The sequence below is a fragment of the Sorex araneus genome, chromosome X, assembly GCF_027595985.1.
Source record: "Sorex araneus isolate mSorAra2 chromosome X, mSorAra2.pri, whole genome shotgun sequence".
Taxonomy (NCBI): domain Eukaryota; kingdom Metazoa; phylum Chordata; class Mammalia; order Eulipotyphla; family Soricidae; genus Sorex; species Sorex araneus.
Window position 1 is genome coordinate 371,192,576 of NC_073313.1, and position 25,870 is coordinate 371,218,445.

General features: G+C 64.4%; 1 protein-coding gene across 2 annotated transcripts in view; it reads right to left on the bottom strand.

Annotated features, from left to right (window-relative positions):
* Positions 1-236: 236 nt before the first annotated feature.
* Positions 237-25,870, bottom strand: part of ATL2 (atlastin GTPase 2) — a 39,169-nt gene continuing 13,535 nt past the window's right edge. Inside the window, exons 2-14 of one of the 2 annotated variants that reach the window (XM_055121876.1) lie at positions 18,195-18,439; positions 14,311-14,445; positions 14,127-14,231; positions 8,005-8,055; positions 7,871-7,927; positions 7,144-7,236; positions 4,963-5,101; positions 4,353-4,480; positions 3,856-3,912; positions 3,312-3,383; positions 2,598-3,029; positions 1,603-1,617; positions 237-1,517 (exon numbers count right to left, since the gene is read on the bottom strand). In XM_055121876.1, the coding sequence (XP_054977851.1) occupies positions 1,410-1,517; positions 1,603-1,617; positions 2,598-3,029; positions 3,312-3,383; positions 3,856-3,912; positions 4,353-4,480; positions 4,963-5,101; positions 7,144-7,236; positions 7,871-7,927; positions 8,005-8,055; positions 14,127-14,231; positions 14,311-14,445; positions 18,195-18,439 (1,637 nt within the window). In that variant the 3' untranslated portion in view covers positions 237-1,409. The remainder of the gene's footprint in view (positions 1,518-1,602; positions 1,618-2,597; positions 3,030-3,311; positions 3,384-3,855; positions 3,913-4,352; positions 4,481-4,962; positions 5,102-7,143; positions 7,237-7,870; positions 7,928-8,004; positions 8,056-14,126; positions 14,232-14,310; positions 14,446-18,194; positions 18,440-25,870) is intronic. The other variant, XM_055121877.1, reaches the window with a different exon arrangement.

Consider the following 25,870-nt stretch of genomic DNA (forward strand, 5'->3'; position numbering starts at 1 on the left):
AGGCCCACATGGCGCCTCTGCGGGTGAAGAGGGAGCATCCTGAGGCAGCACACGGGGACCAGAACAGCCAGAGACAGGGGTGGGGGGCACGGGGCTGGGGGCCCGCCAGGAACCTGCCCCCTTGGCCCTTCGGGAGAGGCTGCAGGGCCGCAACTGACTCACACACACACTTGTGCTTCCACTCACAGAACACGCACCGAGAACACCTTAAAAAACAGCCACGAGGTTCATTTTATATATACAACGATTTTTTTTTAATTATGTACTGAAAATAAATTACAGGAAATAACTTTAAAATGCAACAGAGGACAAGGTCACAATAAACATTCCCAGTGAGGCCCCTCAGGGTGCGAGTGCGGTGCTCGAGGAGAAATATCACACAGATATCAAAAACTGCAAACTGGCTACGCATTCACACAGGACGGGCCGCGGCCACCACGGGGCCGGGTTTTGCCATAGACTACAAAACTTTGGATACAAAATCGTATTTATATATTTATAATCATATACATGCCCTATCTGTGGGTTTAGAAAATAAAAGCTACAGACTGTACAAACACTCGTGACTCGGAGCTGTAGGCAACGGTTGTGGATGGACTTTGCCCCCAGTAAAATCCATGGCGAGTCTATGTACAGGAAGGCGCCCGGCACGGCGGCCCTGGTGCCCGCACGCAGCTCCGGGAGGGCAGGTTCGTGAGTTGAAAAGGCAAGACCTCGGCCCCGGGGACGCTGCCCGGCCGCCCGGCCCCTCCGGGCCTCGCTGGCGTCCCCCTGGGATTCCTGATGCACTTGATTCGAAACTTCTCTACAAAATCAAAATCTCAACGGACACTGGGAGAGACTAGAGACTTCTCCGAAGATTTCCCTGAAATATCCTGCTAAAGAGACTTCGCTAACTCGCGCGGGCGGGCGGGCGGGCGGGAGAGAAGGCGGGCGGCCGGCCGCCGGGGCCGCTTCTACGAAACTACTTCTAGAGTCGATTGTAAACTTTGGTTTATCTTTATTTGCGTTCTCACTGTACAGAAGCGGGAGGAGGCGGGCGGCCGTCAGTCCGCCTTCAGCCGGGCCTGCTGTGCCACCTGCTCGGTGAGGCCCGCCCGGAGGGAGTTCCGGAAAGACTGCTTGACGTTCTCCTCCATCAGATTGTCGCCCAGGGGCTTCAACACCTGTGGGACGAGAGATGTGCAAACAAGACACACGTGAGGGACGGGACGAGCGACCCCGGACACGAGAGGAGAACGTCAAGTCAAGCCACGAAGAAACCCCCCGGGGCGGGGGGCGCGAGAAATGCAAAGGTGCCTGTCCCCAGACAGCGCTGCGGCCACACGGTCACCAACACAAGGACTTTCCTCCTGCGCGGACCCGGCGCCCCGCTCGCGCCCGCCGCCCGGAGAGGCCGGGCACACTGCCTAATTTCTCTTCTTGTTACTGCTGGGCGCCAGTCTCTGCCGCGGTGCCGAGGACGGGGCCCGGCGGGCCACTCGCCGCCGAGTGACTTCCAAGAGTTTGGACAACACCTAAAACACGGAGCCATGCGTTAGCCGCTGGGCCCGCCCCACGCGCCGCCACGCCCCCAGCACGGGCCTGGGACTGAGTGCTCACCTTCCGCGGACTCCTCTGAAGCAAGAGAGGGAGAGAAAGGCCAAGAGTTTAGACAGGTGTGCAAGCGCGCTGCCCCTGCCTGAGCCACACTGCTCCTGCCCGGCCAAGACAAGGCCTCGGCACCCCTGCACGCACGCATGCACGCACGCAGTAGCCACGCCTGCACGCACGCACGCATGCACACAGTAGCTACCCTTGCATGAACACACACACGCAGTAGCTACCCTTGCACGCATGCAGTAGCTACCCTTGCACGCACGCACGCACACAGTAGCCACCCTTGCACGCACTCACACACGCAATAGCCACCCCTGCATGCACAAACGCAGCAGCCGCCTTCCCAGGACTTTGGTGCCTCCAAACCAACCCTTCCAAATGCAGCCAGCGAAAAGTAAGTAGCAGAAAGAATTGGTTCCGTGAGGTCACGGTGAATTTCCCTCCATCTTCTCTGACTTTGGGGGCCGCACCCGGCGATGCTTGGGGCTCATTCCTGGTGGGCTCGGGCGGACCATGTGAGGTGCCGGGGATGGAACCCGGGTGGGCCGCAGGCAAGCCAAGTACCCGTCCCGCTGTGCTCGGCCCCGAGGCCCATCCTCCGTGAGGAGGCTCTGGGTGTCCCTGGTCACCCGCCGGTGCACAGAGGGACCGTGGGGTGTGGACGGACCCGCTCCTGCCCAGGAGCCCCTGCCCTGCTCCGTGAGCTCCTGGCCCAGCAAGGAGAAGTACCAAATGCCCTAACACCAGCACCCAGACCAGAGTCACCAGCTCTTCACAGAAGTGGGAACAGCGCAGAGACGGCGGCTCCTCCGAGAGGCCTGGCCAGGGGCCCAGCGGCGCCAGCCTCGGCACAGGCCGGGGGAGAGCTGCCCGACACGGCACCTGGCCCTCGGCTCCCAGTGCTCCCGTATGCCTCGCGCTGAGACCCCGCGGGCCCGCAGGACGCCCGACAGACGGCCCCGGCCGTGCTCGCTGGCTCGGCTCCGGGCGGTACCCACCTGCTCCCACAGCGTCTCGGCGACCTGGTCGATGAGCGTCCCGAGCTCCCGGAACTCCCCAGAGTACTTGACGTAGGCCCAGGTGCAGAGCGAGGTCAGGGCCAGCCCCATGACCAGGTTGCACAGGACGGCGATGGAGCTCAGGCCCACAAAGCCGGTCAGTCCCGAGACCACGTACATGGCGAACATGACGGCGAAGAGCGTGGCCGGGGTGCGGGCGGCGTAGAAAATGTTCTTGCCGTCGTTGTGCTTGAGGAAGCTGGCGTAGGTCTCCTCGATCTCCGCCTCCAGCTGGTCCTGGTAGCGCCGGCAGAAGTCCTCCCCGCCCATCTTCTTCACCGACCGGAAGTGCCGCAGCGCCGTCTGCTTGAGGTCCAGGTGACGGCGCTCCAGGTCCGAGGGGGCGATGTAAGGCTTGTCCCCGCCGCACACCTGGGCGGGGCAGGACAGCAGGGGTCACCGCGGGGCTCCGAATGCCCATGACCGTGTCACCACGAGGCCATCTGCCCATCGGTGAGCCCCGCCCTTCCCACAGTGAAGGCAGAAGAGGGTCCGGGTCGGCCTGGCTCCCAGCCCTGGGCAGCCCCAAGGCGCAGGACGGGACGTGCCCGGCGACACAGCCCCCGAGTATGGCCGAGTTTCTTCCAGCCCAGAGAAAGAGGGAACGGGCGGCATGGCCACTGCGAGGAGCCCGACGCGGTCACCCCCACACACCTGCTCCATGTGTCTGCAGTAGACGTCTCTGGCCCCCGCCACTGCAGCAAGGTTGTTGGCTTCAGCGGTTGCCTGAAAAGTAATGCGCACCGTTTCACGCAGACCTGCTTCCGCACGCACTTCACTCTTCCGGGGGGAGGGGTGGACGGTTACCCCGGCAATGCTCAGGGGCCCACAGGGGTCGGCCGTGCAAGGCCAATGCCCTGCCGATGTCTGCCCCGCCCCCCCAGCCCCGGAAGTTGCCGGCAGCAGGGCGGAGACACGCAGGGCAGCAGACGAAGCAGCAGCCGGGCCTGGGGCTGGCTCGGAGAAAACACCAGAGCCCCCAAATCAGAACGGCCCAGACGGGGCCCCAGGGCAGCCAGTCTCCAGACGTGAGGAAGCAAGCGCCGAGGCGGGCGGGCGGGCAGGCCCGGAGGGCCCCTGCAGCCGACTGGCGCACAGGGCTACAGGGGCCCGAGCCCACGGGAGTGCTCCCTGAGCACTGCAGGCCGTGGCCCCCCAAAACTCCAAAAGTGGCAGGGAGGGGATGGGGCAGCCGTACCTGCAGCATGGACTTGGGGTGCGGCAGCTCCTCCCCCTGGTAGATCTTGATGTAGGCCTGAGGACACAGGGCAGTGAGGGCGGCCCCGCCAGGACCGGCCCTAACCGAGCACGAGGAACTCCTCCCCCTCCCCCCGGGGCTGGCCCAGCGCCCACACCCTGACTCGGGGGCAGTGAGGATTCGAGTCAGCACAGCGCCGGCCCGACTTCGGGGCCAACTGCACAGACGCCCTGCTCTGGACGAGAGCCCCAGAGCTAGGCCAGGGGCGAGTCGGGAAGGGCTCTGGGGGCGGGGACAGGGAGGGCCCGACCCCAGGGGGGGGCGGGTGCGGGCCCGGCCCTGCAGCTCTTACGGAGCTGGAAACATACAGCCGGCCCCCATCTCCGCGCCTTAACTCATGACCCACTCCCGTCACGGGGGAAGGAACTACTTTCTCACTTTAAGGCAGTTTCTCACCTCCCACGTAGACGGAGCCACTGAATGGAGCGTCGTCCTACCTTAAAGTACTCTACAAGGTCTCGGCACGTGATCTTAGATCCACTGATTTCCTTTTCTACCAGGTTCTCGGGGGCTAGCAGCAACGGGACCAGGTTTTCGAGTTCTTGCTTAAAGTCCGAATCGATATCTAGGGGACACAAATTTGGCCGAGTGATTAGTGAGGTGCTGGCTCACTGCTCTGAGTCCACAAAATTCTAACTCGTGACCCGAGAACGAAGCAGACCAGTTTACCACAGACACTCACCCCTGCCGCTACCCTCGTCCCTCGCGCCCCGACAGCACGGAAACACCCTGGCCCCCGGCAGCCCCGAAAGGCCACCGTGTCACGTTCTCGCGCGACACTCGGTTTCCCGCCAGTTTCCCGCAGGCCCCAGCCCCCTGCCACCGCAGCCTAAATAACCTAAAACACGCACACGCGTTACACGGTGCCCCCGTGTAGTGACTTACTACACGGCTACGAGGCCCTGGCGGCCTGGCGGGCTGCGGTCGTGGCCCGCCTGGCGCCCCCCACAGCCCGCGCCCCCGCCCCCGCCCGACGCCCCCGCCCCGGCCCGGCTACGCTTATCCCCTAAGGTAAGACGTGAGGGCGGCGAGAAGGGGAACCCCCACCTTTCAGTCTCCCATCAAAATTAGGGTTAGTTGCAACTTTAAGACCAGGATGTGGCAAAAGGAAGCAACCAAGGTTTGAGAAACAATTGTGAATGTGCCTCCTTACGTTCTGCAGCTCCTCGTGCTGGTTTTGCTTAACCTGAGGGCACAAGAGACAGGGTGAGGGCGGGCGCCGGGAGACGCCTCCTGAGACACGCACCGCACACACCCCGCACACCCGCACACCCTGCACACACTGCACACCCTGCACACACTGCACACCCTGCACACACCCCGCACACACCCTGCACACACCACACACCCTGCACACGCCGCACACCCCAGACACCCCAGACACCACACACACACCGCACACCCTGCACACACCACACACCACACACCATACCCCACACACCACGCACCCCACACCCCCCACACACCCTGCACACACCCCAGATACCACACCACACACCATACCCCACACACCACGCACCCCACACCCCCCACACACCACGCACACACCCCAGACACCACACACCCCACACATACACCCTGTACACACACCACACACACAACCGACACCACACACACATCCTATACACACACCCCACACACACCACCACACCCCACACACCACATACCACACCCCACACACACCCTGTACACACACCACACAAACTATACACATACCACACACCACCACACACACCCTGCACACACACTATACACACCACACACAAAGCACACACACTACATACACACCACACATACTATACCATACCACACCCTACAGACACCACACAGCATGCCACAATATCACACCTTAAACAGAAACACCATACATACTATACACACACCACACCCTACACACACCACACACGTACACCACATACCACACCCTTCACACAAACTGCACCCTGCACAGACCATAGCCTACACACATCACACACTACACACACTACACACTTCACACATACACATACACCATAGCCTCCACACACCCCACTCTACACACACCCCACAGCCTCCACACACCCCTCACACCCCACACACACGCGCTACACACACATGTTCCAGGGCTGCCCCCTGCAGCCAGGGCTCCCAGGGCCGGAGAGCGGGTGGTGGTGGGGCGTAGAGACCGCGCCCAGAGCCGGCCCGAAACGCCCTAGCGGCCTGCTAAGGAGTACCGGGGCCACCGGACAAGGATGGCCCTGTGTCAGCGACGCCCAGCGACCCCCGGGGGTCAGTGCTCTGGGCACTTTCCAGAGTGTTTTCAGCTGAAAGGTCTTTAAAAAGGCACCAGGCCGTGCCCTGGGGAGGTGCCCGCTTCACAGAGCCAACCCGGGCTTGGCCGCTGGGCCCAGAGGTGCCCCAAGCCCGCTGGAGATCCCGCAGAGCCAGGAGCGAGCCCCGCGCACTGCAGGGTGTGCCCCAAGCAAACGGGCAAACACCGGCACCACGCACCACCCCCGGGGGCCCCGCGCCAGCAGGACGGGGAACCGCTCGTGGGTCCAAGGGAGCTACGGCAACGGGCGCTGGCCCCGCAGTGGGCAAGGGGCGCCGCCTGCCGGGAGGCCAGCCCGGGGCCGGGGCCCGACCCTGGGCGGGGAGCGAAGGCCCACGAGCTGTGCAGTGACGTCTTCTGAACAAACCAAAGGAAAACTCGCCAGCTGACGGCACCGCAGGGCCCGGCAGGGGCGCCTGAAACGCCTTCCAGAACTCGGGGCGAAAAACCGGCCGGACTCTCAATTCCGAAGGCCGGCCCTCGCGTGGACGCCCCACCCCTGAAAGGGAAGGAGAACCACAGCGGGGGCCCGAGTGGCTGCGGGGTGGGGTGGGGGGGTCGCTCCACAGCTGGGCCCCCTGAAAACAGAACCTGCAGCGACCGAGAAAGGCTCCCCGGGGAGAGGCCTCCACGTGGGCCCAGGGGCCGAGACAGTCCCGTGCACCTGGCCGGGGGGGCACTGTGTCCATACACGGCCTGAGGCAACGCCGTCCTCTGAGCCACTCTCCCGGCCGAGAACCAGGGCCGGCCCCTCCGTTTCCGGGAGGGACATCCGCCCCCCGGTGCTGCCTGTAGCCACCAGACGGGCACGGACCCTCGACAGGACGGACGGGGAGGACGGGGTGGACGGGGTGGACGGGGCGGACGGGGCGGCCGGGCAGGGCGGGCCCAGCGGGGCGGGCCCGGCGGGGGCTCACCTGCAGCCTCCTCTCCAGGAACTGCCTCCCGCCCTCCAGCCCGTACGGGTACTCATACGGGTAGCTCCAGTCTCGGATCAGGAACATCAGCGTCTGGGCGGACAGAGCAGAGACGGGCTGAGCCCCCGCAGGGCACGGCCGCCCTCCCCCCGCACGCACCCAGGCCAGAGCCCCGCACAGGGGCCCACACGGCTCGTGCCACGCTGGGGGGACACAGGAGGCAGCGGGGCTAGGCAGGCGGCCCCGCGTGCCATGGGCAGGGGCCTTCCTCGGGCCCGTCACGGCAGAGGCGCCAGAGAGACAGGCAGGGCAGCCAGCAAGGAGGGCGTCGCCTGCTCGCCGCCCACCGGGGTTCGCTCCCGGCACCCCGCCAGGAGTGATCCCCTGGGCACTGCTGGGTGTGACCCCAAACCAGAAGGCAGGGGAGCGAGGGAGGCCTGGGGCTGGAGAGGGCCCAGGGGGCGCTGGCTGAGCCGGGCTGGGCCGGATGCGAGGCCCCTGCGCTGCCCGTGGCCCTGAGCACCGCCAGTGCTCACTGGAGTCCAAAGCCAAGAATAACCCAGGCCCCTCTGCGGCATCCCCCTCCCCCCACACGGCCCCTGACTCGCAGGGTCTCAGGCACTGGGGGCAGGGAGGCCCCCGCAGCCACTGGGGCTGCCGTGCCCGAGAAACGCGGAGGCCAGCGTCCGTCCAGCGCCGTGCTGGCCCACTCGCCGACCCCGCTCACCTGGAAGGGCTTCTGGTAGATCTGCTCCATGGCGAGTCTCCCGTACTCCGTGAAGAGCTGCGGAGGCAAAGGGCTTAGGGGGCCCGGCACAGGGGCGGGGCAGGGCGGCCCGCAACCCTCCGGCGCGCACGTACCTGCAAGTGCTGAAGGTCGTCCTCCTGGATGTTCTGGGACAGGTTGTAGACCTGCGAGGACAGATGGGCGTTTCAGTTCACCGGGGTCACCGGCCGTCTGGAACGTCACCCCGAGACTCGGACGCCCTGCTCGGCGCAAACGCTCACTTGGCCGCGCCTTCACCCCGCGGCACAGGGAGGGTTTCCTTCTGCTGAAGCAGGAGTCAGGACAAGCACTTGGGGGAGAAGGGGGCCAACTCCGTGGGAAGAGGCCACACAAGGGCCAGCGCGCGCGCGCGCGCGTGTGTGTGTGTGTGCACTGTGTGTGCACGTGTGTGTGCACGTGTGTGTGCGTGCTACTCCACCTCCTTCCTCCTCCACCACGTGTTTTGGTTGTTCTGTTTTGGTCTGTGGCTACTCCCAGTTTAGTGCTCTGGGATGACACCAGGCCTCCCCTCCAGGTCTCCTCACGGCTGGCCCTGGTCACGGGGGACGGACTCCCGGGATGACCTCAGGTGGAAGGGACAGGAGCCAGCACAGCCTGGCAGCCTGCATGTCGGCCAGCTTCTCCCCCCTCACCAAGGCAGCGGGTGCCAGCAGGGGGCGCAGGCGGCCGGCGGGAAGGCCGTCCCGGGAGGCGGCTCGGGTCACCTCTGCGGCTGTCAAAGGAGGCTCCGCCCCAGAACAGCGTGTGCTCACAGAGGTAAGTGCTAATCTGGCTGGGCCACGCGAGGCCAGGCCAGAAACAGCCACTGGCGGCCAGCAGCCCTCGGCGAGCGCGTGTGACCAGCACTGCGGTCAGGGCCCGGAGCCCACTGAGCAGAGCCCCCCCGTTTCCAGCACGGAGCTCTGGGGGAGCGGCTGGGGGAGCGGCTGCAGGCACGGGGCGGGGCACCTTAGCTCCAGTGTAATAAGCGCCTGGTCCTGGCCAGGGGGTCCAGAATCCCCCTGGAGGCCCGACCTGTCATGGACGGTGCCGGGTGTGGCCACGTGCGGGCCGGGGCAGGCCGGGAGGAGGCAGCAGTGAGGCCGCCGCTGGACCCCCGCCTGCCCTCCCGGCGTGACTCCCAGCAGAGAGGTCGGGAAGCAGCGGGGGCACTGCCCAGAGCCGAGGGAGGGAACACAGAGGCTCGGGAGCGTCCCAGCAGCCTGGCGGGCAAACACGGGCCACAGCCCAGCGCGACACGCGACACGCGACACCCGTGCTCAAGGAGGGGGGGAAAGAGGCGGGACAGACGCAGAGGGTGGAGGTGGGGCCCGGAGCAGCCCCAAGCCGGACCTGAGGGCCTCTCTGCTCTCCCTACTGCACCCACACCTCTGCACCGGGGCCTCTGCTCTCCCTACTGCACCCACACCTCTGCACCGGGGGCTCTGCTCTCCCTACTGCACCCACACCTCTGCACCGGGGCCTCTGCTCTCCCTACTGCACCCACACCTCTGCACCGGGCCTCTCTGCTCTCCCTACTGCACCCACACCTCTGCACCGGGGCCTCTGCTCTCCTTACTGCACCCACACCTCTGCACCGGGCCTCTCTGCTCTCCCTACTGCACCCACACCTCTGCACCGGGGCCTCTGCTCTCCCTACTGCACCCACACCTCTGCACCGGGCCTCTCTGCTCTCCCTACTGCACCCACACCTCTGCACCGGGCCTCTCTGCTCTCCCTACTGCACCCACACCTCTGCACCGGGCCTCTCTGCTCTCCCTACTGCACCCACACCTCTGCACCGGGGCCTCTGCTCTCCCTACTGCACCCACACCTCTGCACCGGGCCTCTCTGCTCTCCCTACTGCACCCACACCTCTGCACCGGGGCCTCTGCTCTCCCTACTGCACCCACACCTCTGCACCGGGGCTCTGCTCTCCCTACTGCACCCACACCTCTGCACCGGGGCCTCTGCTCTCCCGACCGCACCCACACCTCTGCACCGGGGCCTCTCTGCTCTCCCTACTGCACCCACACCTCTGCACCGGGCCTCTCTGCTCTCCCTACTGCACCCACACCTCTGCACCGGGGCCTCTGCTCTCCCTACTGCACCCACACCTCTGCAACGGGCCTCTCTGCTCTCCCTACTGCACCCACACCTCTGCACCGGGACCTCTGCTCTCTTACTGCACCCACACCTCTGCACCAGGGCTCTGCTCTCCCTACTGCACCCACACCTCTGCACCGGGGCCTCTCTGCTCTCCCTACTGCACCCACACCTCTGCACCGGGGCCTCTGCTCTCCCTACTGCACCCACACCTCTGCACCGGGGCCTCTGCTCTCCCTACTGCACCCACACCTCTGCACCGGGCCTCTCTGCTCTCCCTACTGCACCCACACCTCTGCACCGGGCCTCTCTGCTCTCCCTACTGCACCCACACATCTGCACCGGGCCTCTCTGCTCTCCCTACTGCACCCACACCTCTGCACCGGGCCTCTCTGCTCTCCCTACTGCACCCACACCTCTGCACCGGGCCTCTCTGCTCTCCCTACTGCACCCACACCTCTGCACCGGGACCTCTGCTCTCCCTACTGCACCCACACCTCTGCACCAGGGCTCTGCTCTCCCTACTGCAATCACACCTCTGCACCGGGGCCTCTCTGCTCTCCCTACTGCACCCACACCTCTGCACCGGGGCCTCTGCTCTCCCTACTGCACCCACACCTCTGCACCGGGGCCTCTGCTCTCCCTACTGCACCCACACCTCTGCACCGGGCCTCTCTGCTCTCCCTACTGCACCCACACCTCTGCACCGGGGCCTCTGCTCTCCCTACTGCACCCACACCTCTGCACCGGGCCTCTCTGCTCTCCCTACTGCACCCACACCTCTGCACCGGGCCTCTCTGCTCTCCCTACTGCACCCACACCTCTGCACCGGGCCTCTCTGCTCTCCCTACTGCACCCACACCTCTGCACCGGGGCCTCTGCTCTCCCGACCGCACCCACACCTCTGCACCGGGCCTCTCTGCTCTCCCTACTGCACCCACACCTCTGCACCGGGACCTCTGCTCTCCCTACTGCACCCACACCTCTGCACCAGGGCTCTGCTCTCCCTACTGCACCCACACCTCTGCACCGGGGCCTCTCTGCTCTCCCTACTGCACCCACACCTCTGCACCGGGGCCTCTGCTCTCCCTACTGCACCCACACCTCTGCACCGGGGCCTCTGCTCTCCCTACTGCACCCAACCTCTGCACCGGGGCCTCTGCTCTCCCTACTGCACCCACACCTCTGCACCGGGGCCTCTGCTCTCCCTACTGCACCCACACCTCTGCACCGGGGCCTCTGCTCTCCCTACTGCACCCACACCTCTGCACCGGGACCTCTGCTCTCCCTACTGCACCCAAACCTCTGCACCGGGGCCTCTGCTCTCCCTACTGCACCCACACCTCTGCACCGGGGCCTCTGCTCTCCCTACTGCACCCACACCTCTGCACCGGGGCCTCTGCTCTCCCGACCGCACCCACACCTCTGCACCGGGGCCTCTGCTCTCCCTACTGCACCCACACCTCTGCACCGGGGCCTCTGCTCTCCCTACTGCACCCACACCTCTGCACCGGGGCCTCTGCTCTCCCTACTGCACCCACACCTCTGCACCGGGCCTCTCTGCTCTCCCTACTGCACCCACACCTCTGCACCGGGGCCTCTGCTCTCCCTACTGCACCCACACCTCTCCACCGGGCCTCTCTGCTCTCCCTACTGCACCCACACCTCTGCACCGGGGCCTCTGCTCTCCCTACTGCACCCACACCTCTGCACCGGGCCTCTCTGCTCTCCCTACTGCACCCACACCTCTGCACCGGGCCTCTCTGCTCTCCCTACTGCACCCACACCTCTGCACCGGGCCTCTGCTCTCCCTACTGCACCCACACCTCTGCACCGGGGCCTCTGCTCTCCCTACTGCACCCACACCTCTGCACCGGGGCCTCTGCTCTCCCTACTGCACCCACACCTCTGCACCGGGGCCTCTGCTCTCCCTACTGCACCCACACCTCTGCACCGGGGCCTCTGCTCTCCCTACTGCACCCACACCTCTGCACCGGAGCCTCTGCTCTCCCTACTGCACCCACACCTCTGCACCGGGGCCTCTGCTCTCCCTACTGCACCCACACCTCTGCACCGGGGCCTCTGCTCTCCCTACTGCACCCACACCTCTGCACCGGGGCCTCTGCTCTCCCTACTGCACCCACACCTCTGCACCGGGGCCTCTGCTCTCCCTACTGCACCCACACCTCTGCACCGGGGCCTCTGCTCTCCCTACTGCACCCACACCTCTGCACCGGGGCCTCTGCTCTCCCTACTGCACCCACACCTCTGCACCGGGGCCTCTGCTCTCCCTACTGCACCCACACCTCTGCACCGGGGCCTCTGCTCTCCCTACTGCACCCACACCTCTGCACCGGGGCCTCTGCTCTCCCTACTGCACCCACACCTCTGCACCGGGGCCTCTGCTCTCCCTACTGCACCCACACCTCTGCACCGGGGCCTCTGCTCTCCCTACTGCACCCACACCTCTGCACCGGGGCCTCTGCTCTCCCTACTGCACCCACACCTCTGCACCGGGGCCTCTGCTCTCCCTACTGCACCCACACCTCTGCACCGGGGCCTCTGCTCTCCCGACCGCACCCACACCTCTGCACCGGGGCCTCTGCTCTCCCTACTGCACCCACACCTCTGCACCGGGCCTCTCTGCTCTCCCTACTGCACCCACACCTCTGCACCGGGGCCTCTGCTCTCCCTACTGCACCCACACCTCTGCACCGGGGCCTCTGCTCTCCCGACCGCACCCGCACCTCAGCACCGGGGCCTCTCTGCTCTCCCTACTGCACCCACACCTCTGCACCGGGGCCTCTGCTCTCCCTACTGCACCCACACCTCTGCACCGGGGCCTCTGCTCTCCCTACTGCACCCACACCTCTGCACCGGGGCCTCTGCTCTCCCTACTGCACCCACACCTCTGCACCGGGGCCTCTGCTCTCCCTACTGCACCCACACCTCTGCACCGGGGCCTCTGCTCTCCCTACTGCACCCACACCTCTCCACCGGGCTTCTCTGCTCTCCCTACTGCACCCACACCTCTGCACCGGGGCCTCTGCTCTCCCTACTGCACCCACACCTCTGCACCGGGCCTCTCTGCTCTCCCTACTGCACCCACACCTCTGCACCGGGCCTCTCTGCTCTCCCTACTGCACCCACACCTCTGCACCGGGCCTCTGCTCTCCCTACTGCACCCACACCTCTGCACCGGGGCCTCTGCTCTCCCTACTGCACCCACACCTCCTCTGCACCGGGCCTCTCTGCTCTCCCTACTGTACCCACACCTCTGCACCGGGGCCTCTCTGCTCTCCCTACTGCACCCACACCTCTGCACTGGGGCCTCTGCTCTCCCTACTGCACCCACACCTCTGCACCGGGCCTCTCTGCTCTCCCTACTGCACCCACACCTCCTCTGCACCGCCGGAGGGCGCCAGCCCGGCACACGGCAGCCCAGACTCAGTCCGGCACCCCACACGGTGAGAAGCTCTGGGGCGCAGGCCGGCAGCGACCCTGGGCACAGCAGGGGCTGCCCCACCCCACCAAGAGGAAGAGAAGACAGACACCTCCTCTGCGCCGGTCACGGCCTCCACACCTGGAGGGCCTCGGGGACTTCGTCCCAGGGGCCACGAGCAGCGCCGCGAGAGCCCGAGACAGGATGGGGGCGTCAGCCCATCGCCCAGGACCCTCTGGGAACCTGTGCGTGTAGCACCACGGGGACGCGAGTGCCAGGGGCTGCACGGGGCTGAGCCGAGCCCTGCAGGGCTGGGGCGGAGGCGGGCCGGGCTGCGGGGTACAGGCCTGCGTGCTCGCCCTCGGGGCCGTCCCCGGCTCCAGCATTTCCCAACTCGGGCCAGAACATCCTGGACCGTCCTCAGAATGTGCCAGGGCCCTTCTGAACGTGCCCACGCCCTCAGGAACGACTCCTCGGGAGACCGGCGGAGACCGCTGGGGAGAGCCGGCGGGGGTCACGCACACAGAGCAGGCGCCCCCGGCTCTCGGCTTGTCCCGAAACCTCCCTTTGCCTCCCCGAGCTGGACTTCAGCTGGACTCCCCGTCAGGCGGCCACGAGGCCCCGCGCCCACGGCCTGAGGGGCACCTGCGGCCGCCCCCGCCGGCTCACCTGCACGGAGCTGGTCATGGTGCTCAGGGCGAACACGGTGGCGCAGTCCTTGATGGTCGACTGGCTGTCGAAGGCGCCCTGCGTGTCCATGAGCAGCACGGCCACCTGCGGGGACACGGGGACAGGCGGTCTGGGAGGGGCCCGGGGCGGACGCGCCTCGCCCGGGGCCCGCGGCGGCCATTACCTTCGTCCCGTCGGGCCGATCCACCACGAAGACCTCGTCCCACACCTGGATGCCCATCGTCTCCCTCTCGCAGCCCCCGCGCCACGTGAAGCCCGTCAGCGGCTCGTCGCCGCCGCCCATCCAGCCATCGGACGTCTGCGGACACGGGCAAGAATGAGACGGAGGCCCCCGGGCCCGCCAGGGCCTTCTCCAGCTGCTGCTCCCCACTCGCAGTCCTGGACACCGGCCTGGACTGTGCTTAGCCCCCGCCAGCCGGGACTGGCGCTCCTGGCCCTTCTGGAGGGACACGGAGCCAGCGTCCAGACAGCGGGCTGCAGAGACAGCACCGCCCGCCCCAAGGGCTCGAGACACCCCAACGCTTTCACTCTGCCTCAAGGTTTCTGCCTGAGAAATATGACCGGGGCCGGAGGGACAGCACAGCAGGGAGGGCGTCTGCCTTGCACGCAGTCGACCCGGGTTTGATTGCCAGAATCCCATACGGTCCTCCGATTACCGCCAGGAGTAACTCCTGAGTGCAGAACCAGGAGTAACCCCTATGCATCGCCGGGTGTGACCCAAAAAGCAAAACATAAATAAAAATAAAAAATCTGATCAACTTTATGGGCCAGAGCAACAGGACAGCGAGGATGGCGCTTGCCTTGCACGTGGCCAACCCAGCGTCAATCCTCAGCACCCTATTTGGTCCCCTGAGCACTGCTAGGAGAGGTTCTTGAGCATAGAGCCAGAAGTAACTCCTAAGCATCACTGAATATGACCCAAAACAAACAAAGAGTCAACTTTAAAATAGTCAGACTGGGGCCAGAGTGACACAGTCATACAGACACCTGTGTGAGTGTGGACACACAGTCATACACGGACACCTGGCTTAGTGTGGACACACAGGTGTACACGGACACCTGGCTTAGTGTGGACACACAGGTGTACACGGACACCTGGCTGTGAGTGTGGACACACAGGCGTACATGGACACCTGGCTGTGAGTGTGGACACACAGCCGTACATGGACACCTGGGCTGTGAGCGTGGACACACAGGCGTACACGGACACCTGGCTGAGCGTGGACACACAGGCGTACACAGACACCTGGCTTAGCGTGAACACACAGGCGTACACGGACACCTGGGCTGTGAGTGTGGACACAGTCACCCTGGGCCCACTGAGAGAGGGTGACGTGAGGGGCCCGGCCACCCGACAGTCCACAGTCTCCCTGACTTTCTGGACCTGCCCCTGCAGGCCTCGTTCTCTGGGTCACAGGCCACGGCCCATCTAAGAGGACCCCTGGACAGGCCCCGCAGAGAGGCTGCCGTTGGGGCCCGAGGAGAAGGGGGACGGGGCCAGGAGCACAACTGGGGGATGCTGGGGACCGCCGCACCCCCAATCAGCCTTTTCCCTGTGACCCAGGACCCCCCTCCAAGAATCACACACGCACTCGGGGCCCCTCATCAGCCCACCTCACCAACGGCAGGGAATGAAAGGGACGGAGGGAAACACGTGTGCTCCCTCCCCGGGGAACCGCCCAGCGAGCAGGGCCGGGTGTGGAGTGCGGAGGCTCCCCTACTCCCGAGGCTCAGCGGGGGGGGGGGGGGGGCTGGCTCACGGGCCCAGCACAGGCTGTGCACCAACCAAGCCAAAGTTAAAAAGCACTTTAAACCCAGTGCTTCCTCCAGACATGGCTCCTCCCTGGGGCCAGCATGAGCCAGCTGGGCTCCTTCTCGGGGCTCCCGCCTCGCCCCCGAGCCAAGGCCTAGGGAGAAGGAGGCTGGTCCCGGGGCTGCGCTTCCGGCCAAGGCCAGGGCCAGAGAGCCCCGGGAGCGCCGGAGGCTCTGTCCTCCTCTCCTGGCGGCTCTGGAAGGTTCTCCTGAGGGAGCGGAACGACGTCTATGTCCGGTTTCTCCCAAGAGCACCTGGGGTGACGTTCCAAGGAGTCAGAGTCGGGTGGGGGAGCACAGGGCAGGGGTGGCGCAGAGCAGACGCTCGGCCAGTCCGTCCCACGTCTGGGGTGGACGCTGCCAAGGGGACGGACGGGGCCTGCGCCACAGAGCCAAGCCGGAACCCGCAGGACAGGGAACGGCATTGGCTGGCTCGGGCCGCGGCCTCAGGCTTCAGCCTCGCCAGGCTCCGGGCCTCGTTCCCGGACATCAGGGCATGAGGGCGGGAGAGGACGCCGGGCGGGCGGCAGTGGGCAGCTCTCCGCGGGGCTCCGAGGGGGATCGTGGCCTCCCACGCGGCAGAGCCACGGCTACAGGAGGCCACCCAGAGCCCGGCAGTCGCCACTGCCCAAGGAGACGGCGAGGAAAGGGGACGAGAGCGGGACCGCCGTGACGCGGAGGCCAGTCAGCAAACGGGCGCCCGGACGCCTCAGGCTGCCACGGAAGATCCACTCGCTTTGGGGGTGTATTGTTCAGAAGGCAAAACACAGGAAAAAAAGAAGGGTGGGTGTCTCTCTGGAGGGGCCCACGCCCAGCAGTGCTGGGGGTCACCCGGCAGAAGCTGGGCTCCACCTCGCGCCCCGCCTACTGTGCCAGCTGGGCCCAGAAGGAAAAGAACTTCTGTTTGTTTGTTTGTTTGTTTTTTGGCTCTTTGGGTCACACCCGGCGATGCACAGGGGTTACTCCTGGCTCTGCACTCAGGAATTACCCCTGGCCGTGCTCAGGGGACCATATGGGATGCTGGGAATCGAACCCGGGTCGGCTGCGTGCAAGGCAAACGCCCTCCCCGCTGTGCTATCGCTCCGGCCCCCAGGAAAAGAACTTCTGTGGGGAAAAACCCAGCTGCCCAAGTCCCGAGCCCCGCCCCCGCCCCAGCGGCCTCGCCTCTCTTCCCGGAGTGAAATCAAACCCACTCCCACAGGGCAGAGCAGCTTTAGGGCCGCCGCTGAGGAGCAGGCCGGGGAGGCACGGCAGGGAGGGCGGCCGGCCCTCAGGACGGCGTCCGAGGTTTCGAGAGCAGCTGTTGGGGCGACTGCCCATCCCAGGACGGCCCTGGACGCCAGCAGGCTCAAGCCCACACCACCCATGCGGCTGTCCCTCGCGGACGGGCAGCGGGCCGGTGTCGGGTGGCCCATGGACACCAGCCCAGGAGCAAGGCTGTGGGCAGATGCGCGGGAGCCCCACGGCTGCCCCCTCTGGAAACTCGGGTGCTCGTGAGAAAGCTCCATCCTGACGCCTGCACGGCCGGGACCATCCCAAGAAAGCCCTCTGGTCCCAGGCACATGCCGAGGGACACGCTGAGGACGCACGGGGGGGGGGGGGGGGGGACACAGTGGGGAACGCCCCAGAAGGGAGATGAGCCCAAGGCCAGCCTGACAGGCAGAGACGGCCGCGAGGTCACGCTGCTGAGCGCCCAAGGCCCAACACCAGACCCCGCCCAGGGCCTCCCCTCCCTGAGTCCCTCCTTCTGCTCCCTATAGAATCCCCACCCCCCAGCCCCACCAGAAAATACGCTGGAGGGGCTGGAGCGACAGCACAGCGGGTAGGGCATTTGCCTTGCACGTAGCCGATCCAGGTTCGATTCCCAGCATCCCATAGGGTCCCCTGAGCACCGCTGGGAGTAATTCCTGAGTGCAGAGTCAGGAGTAACCCCTGTGCATCGCCGGGTGTGACCCAAAAAGCAAAAGAAAAAAAAGAAAATACGCTGGGATTTTGGCCTGTTTCAGTGGGTCCAAGCAGGGAGGGAGGAGCCGCCAGCAGGGTGGGGGCACTGGCCTGGCACGCAGGGGCCCCTGAGCACAGACGCAGGAGCACACCCAGGGCGCAGCTGGCTGTGAGCTGGAACAGGGAGGCGGGAGGGAAATGCAAAGGGAGACTCGCGGGTCCGAGCAGAAATCCAGGGTCAGCTCTGGGCCCGTCCCTGCGTGGGGCCGGGCAGAGCGGGGGGCGCCTCACCTGGTTGTACATGTAGCGGAGCATGAAGTCCAGCAGGAAGGACTTGCCCTTGCGGAAGGCGCCGGCCACGGACACCACCACGATGCCCAGGTCGCGCACGTGCTCCTGCAGCAGCACCCGCTCCAGCGCCGCCTCGTCCAGCTCGAAGTCGTGGCTGTCCTCGTGCGCCAGGACGATCTGCACCGGGCAGGGCTTCCGCGCGGCCTCCTCGGGGGCCAGCAGCTCCTCCTCCTCGTAGTCCTCACCTGCGGGAGAGCCGCGTCACTGGCGCCCTCCGCCAGGGCCCGGACCCTAGCCCCGCCCACCCCGTCCACGCCACCAGCCCACGGCCCGGGACACGCGGCTGAGCTCCGAGAGGGGAGGTCCACAGGGAGGACGAGGCAGCCGCACGCTGGGGGCTCAGGCGGCCACCCCCCCTCGCAGGGAAGACCGTGGGCCCGAGCAGGACCGCCCAGCCACGGCCAGCAGGCCCCAGAGCCACGGCCGGGACACGGAGCCAGTGTCTACGGCTCAGTAAGGGGCCGAGTGACAGGAACGAAGGGTAAGGCCCGTGGCTGGGGAGGCCAGAGGAAGGCGGTGGCTCTGGACACCCCCTGGAACGGGACTTCTGGGGGTAGACAGCATCCCCCGCTGTACCAAGCCCTCCGGCAGGATGGGACTGGGGGGCAGGGGCTCTCTGAACCCAACCGGCAGTGTGGCCTGAAGGGCCCCTCACAGGGCTCTGACCTTGGGCGGCCAGACGCAGGCCTGCTGGCCTAACCACCACCCTGCCCGGCCCATCACCGCACCAACCACCCTTCCCCAGACAGTGCCGCCGGCCTGTCTGCGCCCCGACCCCCCCCGGAACACGGCCGCGTCCCCTCACGCCGCCTGGTCCTGAGGCCCCTCGAGACTGAGGTACCCAGTGCCCCCATTCTGCTCTCCCCACACGCCCCTGCGGCGTCCGCCGCTGCCCTATCGCACCCCGAAACACCCAGGGGTCCACACTGCTCTCCCCAGCCCCCCGGACTGGGACGGGCCACACCGCAGCCCAGCCTGGCCCCGGGGGCGCCCCCATCTGCAGCGGGAGCGCAGGAGGGCTGCCCCTCAGCCGGCCCGGGCCACTGGCCCTCCGTGCCCACCCCCACCCCCCACACCGGGGCGCCAAGCCCCAGCACCCGCTGCACACACCATCCCCGGACGTCACTTTCCAGCAACTCCCAGAGCCAAGACTAGTGCTCGGCCACGCAGGACACCGAGAGTCGGTGTGACGTCACACTGCGCCCCACCCCCGTCCCGCTGAGAAGAGCAGCAGCTGTCGGGGTGAGCCTGAGCAGAGAGGCAGCCAACCTGCAACCTCACCCCCAGGGGGGTTCTCGGAACACGCAGGCAGGGGGTCTGGCCTAGGAAAGTCACAGACACACACACACTCGCGCACACACATGCGCACACACATGCACGTGCACACACATGCACATATGGACATGCACACACAAACACACACAGACATGTACACATGCACACGCGCACACACATGCATAAACATGCACACATGCACACACGCACACACATGCACTAATACACACAGACATGCACACACATGCACAAATGTGCACACACATACACAAATGCACACAAACACACACAGGGCAGGCCCATCTGGTCCTCACCCACAGCCGGGTGAACGAGGCGGCCTGAGTGGCACCGCGCCCCTGGTCTGCGCCCCGGTGACCTTCCCAGAGGGGACCCGCCCCCTCCTCCACCAAGCCTCATCCTTCCCACACGTTCCACAGCGTGAAGAGCAACTTTCCAGGGCACCTACGCCCTGGAGGCTGTCGGCACGCGAGACCCACCGCACAGCTGGACCGAGCGGGGGTCCACAGACAGGCCGGCCGGGCCCGACCAGCACGGGTCAGTCCCAGGCCACCGGCCGCTGCCCCCACAGCCACAGCCCAAGAGCGTGGCGACCCTGCTGGCTGGAGCGGCGCCCCCTCCCCGGCCCCGGTCCCCGCGGCCACACAGTTCTGCGGTTTCCAGACCCCTGAGGAACACGCTCTCCTGTCCTCCAGCTCTCTCGGGTCACCCCAACAGTCCCGACTCGGCGGGGGGGAGTGACCGGCCAGTCCCGGGGGCAGAGAGCCTCCTAATGCCGCCGACACAGGCCTGCGGAACCCGGGCCCGCCAGCCCGTGGGTCGGGTCTCCTGCCATTTCAGGCCGCTTCTCCCTACCCCTCGGCAGGCATCTGCCACCCACTGTCCTCAACTCTCCCCATCACTCAAGGGTCCACCTGCAGGGCCGGGGGCACGAGCGTCTCGGCACTCCGAACCCGCAGTGCTGGGCACTGGGGCGGGGGACGCAGGACGGGCCGACCGACTCTCAGCAATGCTCCTCTGTGACCTGAGCCACGGCACGCCGTCAGAGCTGACCCAAACGGGGCCTGAGGCTCCGGTGACGGCGCTGTGCTGTGACAAACGTCTCCCGGGGAGTGGGCGGCTGACAGACAGGGAGGGGGCGGGGACGCGTGGGGGTGAGCCCGGGTGGGACACGTAATTCCCTGCAATTTCTGCAGAACTTTGTTGTGAACCTAAAACTTTCTAAAAAGCGAATCTAAAAACAACGGGGGGCATGGGGGGCAGGTGGTCCTGGCGCCACACCCAGCAGTGCTCAGGCTGGCTCCTGTCTCAGCACTCTGGGTGCTCCCGGGAGGTGCTCAGGGGACCACAGGAGACGCCAGGATTCGAACCCAGCACCTCACCCGCTCTAGCATCTCTCTGGCCAACACCAGCCTTTCTCACTGCTGCTCAATTATACTCTTTATCCTAAATCTACCAGAGTCACATACCCGACAACTGTGGGCATTGGGATGGTCTACATCTGTCAGCAACCTCAAGCTTAAGAACAAGTAAACACATGAAAAAGGTGCTACAAACCCACAATAAATGCACTGATCAGAGTGTATCGATTCGAAATTAAACACGAGGAAAGAGAACCAAGCAGAATACAGCACTCTGAGAGCACTGAAGTCTGGTTTATTCCAAACAGATCCTCCAAGGAACGATCCCCCTTCCGGCAAGCAGCCGAGTTCAGTGGGCCCCAACCCTCCGCAAACTCCGGCAGCTCTTCAGGAGCCAAGTGACGGTCACACGCAGGAGTCACCCCCCACACACACACCCAGGCTACCCCAGAGCACTGCTCAAGGCCTGATGAGACCGGACAGGGACGTGGTCCAGGCACCCGGCAAGCCCCGGACCAGCCCGGGACATCACAGCAACCAAAACAGCGAAGGAAGGCAAGGGCCAAAGCAGGGCAGGTCCCCGCCAGCCCCCTCTGCCCCGCCTGAAACTAAGGACACACTCCAAGTGGGCAAGTGTCAGGAGCGACCACCGAGCAGAGCCAGGAGCCAACCCCGAGGCTGCCAGGCAAGGCCATAAAACTGAACCGAATAAACAACTGTTTCCCTGGACTTGCACATTTCCGAGCGCACTAAGTACCCAGGACAGAGGGTTTAACGCTAAACGGAATCTAGTCGGGCAGGAGCTGGCGTGAAGCACCTCAAACACTGAGTCGGACACACAACATTCAGGCCAGAGACAGGACAACAGGCAAGACGCTTGCCTTGCACACGGCCAACCCAGGTTCGATTCTCGACACCCACCATGGTCCCCTGCGCACCACCAGGAATGAGCCCCGAGAGAAGAGCCAGGAGTTACTCCTGGGCATTGCCAGGTCGCCCCCTCAACAACAGGAAGTGACACTTCCGATTAAAAGTCTAAATTTCCTGCAGTCCCCCACAGGCACCAGGTGGCTCTCTCCAAACAAGAGTGGGAGAAGAGGGGCTGGAGCGACAGCACAGCGGGGAGGGCACTTGCCTTGAACACGGCCGACCCGGGTTCGATTCCCAGCATCTCATGTGGTCCTCTGAGGACCGCCAGGAGTAATCCCTGAGTGCAGAGCCAGGAGTCACCCCTGTGCATTGCTGGGTGTGACCCAAAAAGAAAAAAAAAGTGGGAAGAGACCCAGAAATCACAGGCAACAAATTGGTCCCCCCACCCACCCCGCCCCAGCGACACAGGCCTCACGGAGAACGGCTTCCCTCCCCCCGAATGCGCCCTGCGCCCCCTAGGGGTGATCCCCGAGCAGTCAGGAATAAGCCCCGCACCACCAGGTGTGGCCCCAAACAAGCAAAGATGACCTGGGAGCACTGGGAAGTGTGGCCTCGAGTCACAGGCGTGCGGAAGGTTTCCGGTAACTTACCTGGAAGTCAACCCAGAACCACCGCTAGAGGGGCAGGAGCGACAGGACCCCGGGGAGGGCGTGCACTGCCTCGCACACGGCAACCGGCCACCCTCAGTGCCCTGAGCACCACCAGGACTGACTCCTGACTGCATCGCGGGGGGCGGCCCAAGAACAAAACTCTCATCAAAAAGGATGCCTTGAGGTCGCTAGGAGCCAAGTGTCTTTTCAGAGAGCAAAGGCTCCGTGAGGCCAGAGGGAAGAGCACGCGGAGCCTCGGAACCGACCTGCCACAGTCACTCGGGGCCCACTCCCAGGAGCAGCCTGGGCCTCCGGCGAGGAAAGCGAGGCGGCGCGGGGAGAAATGCTCCCCACCAGGCTGGCACCAGCCCGGGCACGCCGGGAGGGAGAGCCGCGTCTCTGGATAATGTAGGCCTCCTACACCTGCCGCAAAAGCACATTCCACCGGAGAAGGGCGTATCCTGCCGTGTACCTGATCCCACTCTGAGTGGCCTGACACGAGGCTCTACGTGACTCCACTTCACGAAGGAAAACTCCTTAAGGGAAAACCAACAGTATGTGTAACCCTTAGGAGGTCATGTGTGTCTGTTATACATGTTTGTTATAAATGCCATCTAACACTTGCTCTGAGTTTCTCTCTCGTTTTCAAGATCAGGTATGACACGGAAGGAAACATTCTAAACCCGCCGCATACTCAGATGCTGACTGACGCACTATTGCCCCGCAGAGTTTAAGGTGTCCAGAAAGAGACCCCTGGGCCCCGAGAAGGGGCTCTGAGACAGGCAGCTTCCGAGGGAGGGAGGAAGCGACAGAAACATCCCACAGAGCTGAGTGCGGAGGCAGCCGTTACAAAACTATACATTTGTCAAAACTCATCAGGCTGCACTTTTAAAAAGTGAATTTTATGTAACTTTTATTTCAACAAGGCAACTTTCAAAACCATAAAACTCCGGGGCTGCAAAGACAGTACAGCAGGTAGGGCTCTCGCCCGCACACAGCAGACCCAGACTCAACCCCAGGCATCCCGTACGGCCCCTGAGTGCAGAGCCTGGAGTGACCCCTGAGCACTGTTGGGTGTGGCCCCAAAACTGAGCCCACATGCATACATTAATTTACCTATAGGTATAGATATTTTGTATTTATATACATAATATATGTATGAATATATAGATACTGTCTATATATTTATTCTGTCTGTCATACACATACACTATGACAGACAGAATAAAGCAGCTCCACCATTTATTATTTTCCAGGGGAAAAATTCTCACTGGTACGCCCTTGGCGAGTACTTGCACAGGAGGGCCAGATTCCAGACTCAACCACCAACTCAAAGTCTGTGCCGCAGAGCCAGGGCGAGGCTGGGCGGGAGCCGGTTCTCCTTCCAGCCTCAACAGAGCCTGAAGCTTGGTTCTGAATTCTCCAGCAGTGAGTGACAAACTCGGCCTTCGATAAGATGTTCAGTACCTAATCGCACAAGGACATTTTGCTTACAAACCAAGGCCAGAGCGGAGCCAGGGACACAGTGAAAGGAAAGGGCGTTTGCCTCGCACGCGGTGACCCCGGCTGGATCCCCGGCACCCCCTGTGGCCCCCGAGCCCGCCAGGAGTGACCCCTGAGCACAGAGCCAGGAGCAAGCCCTGAGCACCGCCACGTGTGGCCCAAAAGGAAACACAAGCGAAAAGACTTGATGACGTTCCTGACACTCCCATGCGGAACCCCAGAGACGCCCCACTCGGGACAGAAGGATCCCGCCCCGTCCTCCAAGCAACAGAAGAAGCAACGCTCCCGAGGGCCCGTGCATCGAGACGCCCGGGAACACCCGAGTTCCAGAGCATGTGACTAAAGCTCAGTCTGAACGTCTGCGTACTTGAACTTCCATCTACCTGTCGTCACAAGGCCTCCGAGAGGACGCAGCTGGGCTGGCGCAGGAAACACGTGTCAGTCTGGACAGAGCCTGGGCCAGCACATGTGCTCTCTGGGGTCAGCTGGGTGGCAGCCGGCAGCAGGCGCTGGTCCCCGTCAGGACGGAGCTGCGGGAGCAGCTGCTGAGCACTCTCGCAGAGCAGCAGGGCGAGACGTGCGGAGACGGCGGGCGAGCATGAAACCCAGACTCGGCGCCCGGCGAGCTCTCACAGCCACCCCGCATCCCATCCCAGGAGACGCGGCCTTCGATACCAAACCCTCAGGCAAGCGTGGACTTGGAGAAAACACTTTCTCCCTAAAAGCGCAGAAGCAGCTTTCAGACCATCAGATACTGCAGTGAAAGGTCTTAGCTCACCACCTGCTCCCATAAAATAATGCCATGAAGAACTAACAGGGCGCGGGAGAGCCGGGACAGTGGGCAGGCACTTGCAGGAGCAAGCCCTGAGCACCACCCAGTGTGGCCAAAAGGATTAAAACAGAAGACCAGATCGGGCTGAGAGACAATCCAGTCTGGCCCCAGCACCGCCAACGTCCCGAGCGCCTTCAGGAGGGGTCTCTGAGCACAGGTCAATTAGAAGTCTAAATTTCCTGCAGTCCCCACAGGAACCAGGTGGCTCTCTCCAAACAAAAGTGGGAGAAGAGGGGCTGGAGTGACAGCACAGCAGGGAGGGCGTTGGCCTTGCACGTGGCCAACCCGAGTTCGATTCCCAGCATCCCATTTGGTCCCCTGAGCACCGCCAGGAGTAATTCCTGAGTGCAGAGCTGGGAGTAACCCTTGTGCATCGCCGGGTGTGGCCCAAAAAGGAAAAAAGAAAACCGTGTTGAATGCATCCGAGGTGCAATTCGGCCCCTGCCTTCACTACTACCCAGTCAGGAGCAAGAGTAGAGCTCCTGCGAGAATCGCGGCCTCTCCCACCAGAACTCTACTCCTGTTTCCATAGCAACAGGGCTGATGTCACCGATTTCTGCTCTTCCCACTTAAAGATACCGAGACAGTCTGCTTGAACATGCTCTAGTGCATTTATCTGAAGAACCTGGGAAATGGGGAAACGGATTACAAGGGAATAAACGAGAAGAATTGTTTTCAAACTTATTATGCAGAATTAAGCAGTCCCCAGAGACACCGAGAGCCGGGGCGTACCTGGGGCATGAAAGCGTGAAGCTGGGAAGAGGGGTTGGCTGGGGGGCCGGGGGCGCCTGCGGCAGACCCCCCGGCTGACCCTGCACGCTGGGCCTAGAGCGCGGCAGGCATCACCGTGACCCCCGGCACCGCCAGGCCCCAGCCCTCACTCCCCCGAGCACTACTGGGGAGGCCCAAGAGCATCCTTCTGGAGCAGAGCAACAGCGAGGCAGGGAGGGCATCCGCCTTGCACGAGTTCAATCCCGGCGTCCCCTAAGGGCCCCGGACTACCGCCGGGGTCAGGAGTCAGCCCTGAGCGCGCTGGGCGTGCCGAGAAACACACGCACTGACTCGAGTAAGCTGCTGCCGGCGGGCAGATAGACAGGGCAGGGCCCG